The sequence below is a fragment of the Malus domestica genome, chromosome 06 (genome assembly GCF_042453785.1).
Source record: "Malus domestica chromosome 06, GDT2T_hap1".
NCBI lineage: Eukaryota > Viridiplantae > Streptophyta > Magnoliopsida > Rosales > Rosaceae > Malus > Malus domestica.
The window spans coordinates 4,198,487-4,207,425 of record NC_091666.1 but is presented as its reverse complement, the minus strand read 5'-3'; the positions used below and the strand labels follow the sequence as shown (position 1 = coordinate 4,207,425).

At 37.0% G+C, this 8,939-nt stretch overlaps 2 protein-coding genes across 2 annotated transcripts; both read left to right on the top strand.

The window, feature by feature from the left end:
* Positions 1-1,438: 1,438 nt before the first annotated feature.
* On the top strand, positions 1,439-6,669 carry LOC103436890 (AT-hook motif nuclear-localized protein 8-like). The gene is made up of 5 exons (XM_008375345.4): positions 1,439-2,113; positions 2,223-2,275; positions 4,350-4,481; positions 5,756-5,917; positions 6,095-6,669. Exons 1-5 carry the CDS (start codon positions 1,609-1,611, stop codon positions 6,371-6,373), a joined length of 1,131 nt encoding a protein of 376 aa, XP_008373567.3. The 5' UTR covers positions 1,439-1,608; the 3' UTR covers positions 6,374-6,669.
* Positions 6,670-7,967: 1,298 nt separating this feature from the next.
* On the top strand, positions 7,968-8,577 carry LOC103436891 (uncharacterized). The gene has a single exon (XM_008375346.4). The coding sequence runs from the start codon at positions 8,113-8,115 to the stop codon at positions 8,494-8,496; it is 384 nt and encodes a 127-aa protein (XP_008373568.1). The 5' UTR covers positions 7,968-8,112; the 3' UTR covers positions 8,497-8,577.
* Positions 8,578-8,939: the final 362 nt, after the last annotated feature.

Genomic DNA, 8,939 nt, shown 5'->3' with positions numbered 1-8,939 from the left:
ATTGAATGATAACTTTTCCCTTATTCTTGAAGTTTGGGGCCTTTGGGGCAAGGGGTTGGCGCTTCTGCAAATGATCGAGGATGAGTTGAACTGATTATGCAAATGGTTGAAGATATGATGAACTGATTATGCAAAAATGGTCGAAGACGTGTTGAACTAATTATGCAAAAATGGTTGAGAGTGAATTAAACTGATTTTGCAAAAATTGCCAAGGACGAATTGAACTGACTTTGCAAAAATGATTAAGGATTCTAGAAATGGTCGATGATGGGCTGAACTTATTCTGCAAAAAAGATGGGTTGAACTAATTCTACAAATGGTCGATGACAGGTTGAACTGATTCTAGAAAAAAAGACGAGTTAAATTGGTTCTACATAAATAGTTGAGGACGGGTTGAATTGATTATGAAAAAGTAGTAGAAGACGGATTGAACTGGTTCTGCAAATGGTCAAGGGCGAGTTGAACTGATTTTGCAAAAATGGTCGTAGACGGGTTAAATTGATTCTGCAAAAATGGTCAAGGACAGGTTAAGCTGATACTGCAAAAATGGTCAATGACGGGTCAATTGATTATGGGAAAATGGTTGAGGACAAGTTGAACTGATTTTGCAAAAATAGTCGAAGACATGGTTGAACTGATTCTGCAAAGGTCAAGACTAATTGAACTGATTGTAGTAATGAATGATACAAGCTTATTCTACATATAGTTTCAAAATTGATTCTGTAGAAATAGTCGAGGATGGGTTGAGTTTATAGCACATATTAATTTTGTTGGAGTTGTGAGGGTTGGGTTTTATTAAAAGCCTAAAATCCTAGGGGTATGGTGGGTATTTTAAACATTGTTTTCATGTTTTTGGGCTCATTAGTTGTTTTTATACTTTTGTCTCTCCTTGACATGTTTAAAAATTAATGGAGTTCCTTGAAATATAGTAAAAGTTTTTTTCTCTATATATAAAGCTTTTTTTTTTAAAGTGTAAATAGGCACTTATTTACAAGATATATAATAAATTTACATAAATTCACCTAGGCCGTCTAGCCGCCCGCCTAGGCGCTAGGCCCCTGTCCGTCCTTTACAATTGAGTTAAAGTTGAGGAATCATCGCTCCAATTGTGTTAAAATTCAAGGATCATTTCTTCAATTTGGTTTAAGTTGTGGGATCATTTTTACAATTTTTTCATTTAGTTTCTCATATTTGCCCTTTGATTTTGACCAAATGTGCGTGGCACGTGACTCATTTTAATGAAAGTTTTGATAGGAAAAAGGATCATAGTTACACATATTAATGAGTTATGAGGACTAATGGTCATTGATTTTTTTGTTGAACGACTATTACTCTAATTTGATTAAAATTGATGATGGCTAGACGAAGAGTTTTATTAGTACTCTAATTCCCTGCCACGTCCGAAACTAATAGAGACACGCAACAAAATTAGAGAAACTCGTTTTATTATAAAGGCCACAATAATCACTAAAACCCTAAAACAAAATCTAAACCCTCGTTTTTAACCACCATCTCTCCTCTCTCTCTCTCTAAAATAGTAAATTTTCCCGGAATCCAAACACCCCCATTGCGCAAAATCAGCTCACCCCCTTCTTGATCCCCCCACAAATGGATTCGCGGGATGTTCCGCAGCAACAGCCGCCACAGCCGCCTCAGCAGCCGAACATGATGGTCGGCCTGCCTTCCTATCCCACGTCCATGCCCACCGCCGGCATAAACCCTAATTCGGGCTCCATGATGGGCGGCCCTAACCCGGGACGGTTCCCTTTTAACGCGGTGGCCCAGCAGCAGCAGCAGCCCACGTCGAAACCTCAGATGGATTCTTTGAGCCCCAGCCCCTACGATGGAACGTTAAGGCCCTGCGGCAGCGGCGGAGGGTTCAACATCGATTCTTCTTCGGCTTCAGCTGCCAAGAAGAAGAGAGGGCGGCCCAGGAAGTACTCGCCTGACGGCAACATTGCCTTGGGATTGACGTCCACGCAGATTCCTTCTTTGGCTTCGGCCGCGGCTGGGACCCATGGAGAGTCTAGTGGCACGATGTCTTCGGATCCTCCAGCCAAGAAGAATCGGGGGAGGCCCCCAGGTTCGGGCAAGAAGCAGTTGGACGCATTGGGTAATTGAGATTTTGAGTTTGAATTGTTGTAAAGAGCGAAAATTGGGTGTGGATTTACAGTTTACTGATGTACATTGTAGTTATTGTTGTTTGGTTTTGTTGTGTGCAGGAGCTTGCGGAGTTGGATTCACACCTCATGTTATTATGGTGCAAGCTGGCGAGGTATGTGACTTTGTTGATGTGGAGCAAATTGTAGTTAGTGAAGAGTGAGTTATAGTAGTTCTATGAAGAAAGTTGTTATTTTTGGGTTGTTTATATCTCTATATATGGTATCAGGAGATGCATTATTCAAATATATATCTACACACATATCTAATGTTAGTTTAGTGCAATAAAGGACGGTCTTCAATCTCATTTATAGTTGCGCCTCATCGACAAAAAAACATTTATAGTTGTGTGAAAGGGAAGTAAAGTTCTAGTTCGTATGAATTGGGAAAATATTGGCTTTCAGTGGTATAACAAAATAGTAGCGTATTTTATAGATGATGTTTGTTGTTGAAGCAAAATATAATATGTGGTTTAGTTTATCAATTGTGTAAGTAGTTGTATTATTTGGTATTATGGCTCCTTTAATAAATTTGGTGAGTGTGTGTGTCTGCATTTATTTTATTTTTGTCATCTGGCAAATTGTATCATTTCTTCGGTTTATGTGGTCATGATCATGAAATAAAAATTGCATTCATAAAAGAAAATAGAAGACAGGAATCTGTATATAGCATCAAATGTCAATGTGCTTACATGGAAGTATTAGGAAATCAGCCTTGAAAGTGAGAAAATCTTTCAACTTTTCTTAGTAAGGAATGAAAAATATTTAAGTAGTTTGTAGTAAATGGCTGCACCACTTATATCCTGCTTGTTTTAACAAATGAAGATACCACTTAATAGGTTTTTTTGTTATGATTGTTTATGTTATGGATTACTTTTGTCTCTTGTTAAAGTTTCTTTTGGATGTTGTCATTGTAAATGTCTTAAATATTCACACTTTTGGTACAGTGCTGAAAATACATTTTGTATCAATATCATTGGAAAAACAATTAAGAAAGAATGACAAATTAGAAAAAAAAATAAATTAAATAAGTGTTCCAAACTTCTGTATAAAAACCCTCAATCAATATAAAAAATAATCCACTTTAGGAAGAAGAAAAGAGCAAGGGAAGCAGTGCGACTGGTGCAGACAAAGGAAGTAATGAGAGGGTGGGTTGGTGAGAGAGAGGAAGGAGAGAAATTGAGATAAGTAGGGATTAGTTGAGAGGAGACTGATATAGGCAGGGCTGTGTTTGAACAAGTGGCTTTGTGGCTCTGTAATGCTGGCAGGAAGTAAAGCTAGAGAGTTAGTAAAGGCTGGAGAATTAGGAAGAATTATAATTTTTTTGATGAAAATCGAAGAGGGATTAAGGCTAAGTGGGTGTTGGTGTGGGAGTAGTCACATCAGTATTTAGTACTAGACATTAGTATGTGACACCTGGTTTTATTGGTTTACAGATAGTTACTATAATTATCTTAAACTTGGTTCAGCTTGCCTCGACTGGGGTGGGTTGATTGGTAGTGACCATGATTTGCACATCCCTATAAGCGATGGCTTGTCAGATCTCTCTAAACCTGCATTTCAATGAATGAATATGATTTCCTTTTGTTTCCATTGTGCCCCAATGATGTATATCAAACATAATTGTAGCTCAGTTTAACGATGGGTTTCTGCATGCATTATATTTAACATTCAATTTGTAAGCTTTAGTTCCTTAGTACATATGACTGTCTCTGCATAGAAACAGAACCATTATTCGACCCAATGATCATGGTTTCTATGTAAATTTATAATTTTTTTGCTGTTGGGTGAAATGATCATTTATAATTACTCGATTCCCTTGCTGTGGAATTGGAGTAGAAACATTTGAGATAACCTGGGTTGTTTGGGTTGTTTTTGCATTGATCTGCATCATTGGACCATATACAGGATTATTCTTTTATATATATAATCATTTTTGTTGATGCTGATATTTTTTTGTCTGAGTCTGCTTTAATTAACCAGAATGGTCACACACTTGAATTGGGTAAAATAGACAATGTATATAGCATTTCTTTGTATGGACTGATTTTTGGTATTTTAGCCTTCAGGACTATGTTCTCATTTTCCATTTTTGAATCCCAAGTTGAGTTTTCTGCATAGTTAAATTAAGATAATAAATTTGTCCAGTTATGGTATTCGTTTTCATTTGTTTGGCCTTATGGTTTGCAGGATATAGCAGCAAAGGTTATGGCCTTTTCACAGCAGGGACCACGCACAGTTTGTATTCTCTCTGCAAATGGTGCCATCTGCAATGTTACCCTTCGCCAGCCAGCAATGTCTGGTGGTACTGTCACATATGAGGTACCTTTGATGTTTTTATAACAGTTATATTTGAATGGAGATTGGAACATATATTTGGTATATTATGTGCATACTGTGATACTGCAGTACCTGTAGCACAAGAATTTTGTTTGAGTGGACTTGAGATAACAGAATCAAAGATTTACAAACTTGTGTGGAGCTATGTTGTTATCCTCCTCTTCTTGATTTTGCTGATATTTACTTTTTTTGTATCTTTTAGAAAAACATTATCCGTCTAAATATGTGTCATGATCTAGGAAAAAAAGAAGTCATTTTGAAGTTATTAGTGTGGAGTGGTGGCATCTCAAGTTGATCATCTTCCTTTGCAACAGTTCATTTTCTGCTATTTCTAGACTGCAATGCTGTTGTTGCTGTGAAAATGAACCGTATTTTTCCCTTGTTTTCTCCAATAATGATATACTTTTATTGTTTGTAGGCTATAGGTTGTATCCTTCATAAGCTTGCACTGTATATTCTCGTTGTAGGATAATTGAGGCTAACAGATATCATGGTGCAGAATAATTGGATGTACTTTTGAAGTTTTAATTTCAACCCTTGATATAAAATTCAAGCGTGAATCACCACGCATTGTGACCAATAGAAGTTTTCCGTTTAACATAAACTCCATTGAGTTAGGAAACTTGTGCTATGAGACATTTGAGCTCATAAGAGTTATTTATCTGATGTTGGGCGAGCTAAGGAAACATAGTAGGGTTACCTCTTTGATCTGTAACAAGGCAGATAATGAAATGCAGTGCTAACCATTGAACCTAAAGTGGTCTCACGATTTGAAGATTTAGCGTATGCAGCTGAAGCTCATCACTTCAAACCTTCTAGTACACTTCCAAAATATGTTGTTTATAGAGAATGAGTTGTTTTAATTTTATTTTTTATTTTTGTAGAATGGGTAGCAGTTTCTTCCATTTATGATTTAAATACTTGCTACTGTAAATTAAAATAGTCTTTATTATCGATTGGAGTAGTTCTGATGAATTACTCCTCCTTTGCCACAAGCATGACTCACTTTCATGTCCACTGCACTAACACAGATCAATACATTGGTAATGTAATACCCTTTCAAGTGGGTTGGCCCTTTGTCCACGGAATTACAAATTTGTTTGAGCACTCGATGTTATGTAGTCACGCGATCCATTTCTTGTGTTTTCTGTTCAACAGTCTTATATACCTGGCTGCTTCTTTTTTTATATTTGGTTTTTTAATTATTTATTTATTCTTTGTGGTCATTTTTATTATCTCTGTGTTTTTGTTTGCAGGGTCGATATGAGATTATTTCTCTGTCAGGTTCCTACTTGTTTTCTGAAAATAATGGGAATCGCAGCAGAAGTGGTGGTTTGAGTGTATCCTTAGCAGGGTCTGATGGTCAAGTTTTGGGAGGTGGAGTTGCTGGCATGCTTATGGCAGCATCACCAGTACAGGTACCACTTTGCTACTATTTGCCAAGCGTATCAGTTATATAAAATTATGACTATCTTCACCTTCTGCAGTTGTAAAGGATATTCAGGGCGAGAAACTTTTCGAGTTAACTGTATTGAGAATTTTTTGACAGGAATAATCAAGTTACTCTCTTAACTCAATTTGAATTTTAACTCCAGGTGATTGTGGGTAGTTTCATTGCTGACGGAAAAAAATCCAACTCCAACTTAGTAAAATCGGGAACTTCCTCTCCCCCAGCATCACAGATGCTGAACTTTGGTGCGCCAATGACAGCAGCGAGCCCGTCCTCTCAAGGAGGAGGGTCAAGCGAGTCATCTGACGAGAATGGAAGCAGTCCTCTCAACAACAGCAACAGGGGACCTGTGCTCTACAGTAATGCTAATCAACCCATTCATAATATGCAGATGTATCAGTTATGGGGTCAAGCTCAACAGTGAGGAAATTTAAGAAGATGATGATGCTTCCCAGCCGGTTTACCAGTACAGCGACCGCATTTGACTCACTGCGTTGTAATTTCAAATGCCGATTGACATCCTTCATTGTCCAAAACAACTCCAAGTCCGAGGGGTTATCTTAGTTCTAGATTATTGAGTTTTTTTTTTTCTTCTTCTTCCTCGTCTTCACTCTACATATGATTGAATCATGGCTATTGTTGATAGCTGAGAATACGCCGCCTGTTCTTTAGGTTCTCATGAGTTGCAAATTGCATTTTAATTATGACCACTTCTCGATCTGTTTCAGTTGGCTCACTGTATTTTCATTCATCTCATGTCGTGGAATCTGCTCCGGCCCCTATTTTCTTCTACTTGCCGGAAGTCTGGCTGGTTTTCGATTGTCAAAATCCGCTCTGCCACCTTTGGGGTGAGGAGTTGATTAAAAAAGTTGATCGGAGCGATCTTAAATGGTGATGTGTTCGTTATAAATTACAATTTCTAGTCCCCCATCAGATTTTAAGGTCTGTCTTGTCACGATTTTAAGTGCCATTTAATTAAATAATGATGGCCGATTTTCATCAAATTTTGTGTACACATGAATTATTCAATCTTCTCAGGTCCAAACCCTCTCTTTTTGTTAGAGTCAAGGAAGGCAAGTGGAAAGGAATGGTATGGCTCATAAGTCTACCTTAGTTTGAATTATTAAACTAATTAACTTGCTAATGATCCAAGCATGGTGCTAACTAATAATTATGACTCATTTACTTTCCAAATGGTACATGTATACGCATACTCTTTGTATTTGATCTAACTGTTAAAATACGATTTTAGGACTTGGTCATTCAACGTTTTAGTTGGCATGTCGTTTTTGAATGGGACTAGTCAAGAGATATTGTTATGGAGTGTAATACTATATGTACAACATCATACTACAAACTTAATCACTGATAAAATGGAGACCCTACTAGAACTATCGATATTTTGTTTTCATATTGAATGCATCAAACAAATTATTTGTTTGTAAATATCTTTTTTCTCGTAATTTTGGTAACTTATTTTTGTGTATGTAGTAAACAAATTTATAAAAAGGAGAATCTCAAAGTAAAACCCTTTTACTGTAAATGAAAAATAAGAATGTAAATCTTTACCCAATATTAATCATATTATTTAAAAAATATAACTCTAAGTTACTTAAATTTGAAGATGAAGAGTTAAAGTTAAATTTGAAGCAACCAATTCAGTCATGCATTTTGGCAATAGACCACCGACCCGATCACACTCTCTGTAAGTTTCTGTTGATAACAATGTCAATGAGGAACGCGCCAACAACCAGCAGGCGCGGGTAGGCCCGCAGTCCACAGCTGCCTCCTATTCGGCAAGTCCCAGTCGAACTCCTAATCTCCTACCACCAAAGCGATTATTCCAACGGCTCTTTTGCCGGCAAAGCGACACATCAAACCATATAAAACACTTATAAGTACAAAACCACTCTTTCTTAATCCAAATTAAAAATAAAAAATAAAAAATTAAACCTCTTTCTGTTTGTAGCCGTTGCCTGGCCAATTCAATCACCCTCTTTACCTATAAATGCCTTTGCTTTCACTTCCAAATGTAACAAGCATATCCTAGAACCCCATTTAGCCACAAAACACATATATATACACACACAAGCACATATATATACAGTCTGATATCATATCCTATGTTGTATATATTTTAGACAACTCATTTGTTCAGTTTCAATGGCTTGCTTGGTCTTGCCAATCTCAATGCTGAAAAAGAGGTGCATGGGGACACGGCTACAAGGCTACCGGCCTTTAACCAAAGATAGGTATGGCAATTCAGAGAATCCGGTGATCGTGGTGGTGGGGAAGGAGAAGAAGGAGTTCTTGGTAGACCCATTTGTGCTAGAAGAGAACCCTTTTCGGGTTTTGATGGAGACGATGAACAAGGACAAGAAGGTGGAGAATTTTGATGATCGGACTGGTAAGGGAAGTAGGATGATTTTTGTGGATGTTGATTCTATTCTGTTCGAGCACATGTTGTGGTTGATGTATAATGATTGTTCTTCTTTGTTTGAGCTCAATCTTAAGGAAATTATAGACTTCTATGCTCAAGATTATTAGTAGAGGAAAACTTAGAGAGGTGGGTGCAAAGAAACATTTATAATCTTAATAATAACTCATACATGAATATATATTCCAATAGGATACTTTGTCCCTTCTCTCCTTTTCTTTTTAGAGCTTTCTTTTTTTATTATCTAAATTAATTATGTTAAACAACGAGACTTTCGGCAGACAGTTAATCATTCGTCAGATTGAAAGAACCAAGGCTTCAAATACCTTGTACATTACTTTGTTGCTTAAAAATGTCTTTTGCCAGACAGAATTCTGGATCTGCCGCCCGAGTAGCAAAACATGAAATTGATGAAGATATAAGAAATTAAACAAATAACGCAATAAAGAAATACATCAGAAGAAGAATTTCGAGATTCAGAAATTGACCTATGTCATCGGAGGTTCTGGTAGAACAATATCGAGACGCTTGATGATATGGAGACGAAAACGTG

Excerpts from the sequence above, each read along its gene's own strand:
- LOC103436890 (XM_008375345.4), top strand. The coding sequence starts at position 1,609 with ATGGATTCGCGGGATGTTCCGCAGCAACAGCCGCCACAGCCGCCTCAG. Across the intron at positions 2,114-2,222 it reads GAAGCAGTTGGACGCATTGG|GAGCTTGCGGAGTTGGATTC; the intron begins GTAATTGAGATT and ends TGTTGTGTGCAG. Across the intron at positions 2,276-4,349 it reads TTATGGTGCAAGCTGGCGAG|GATATAGCAGCAAAGGTTAT; the intron begins GTATGTGACTTT and ends TATGGTTTGCAG.
- LOC103436891 (XM_008375346.4), top strand. The coding sequence starts at position 8,113 with ATGGCTTGCTTGGTCTTGCCAATCTCAATGCTGAAAAAGAGGTGCATG.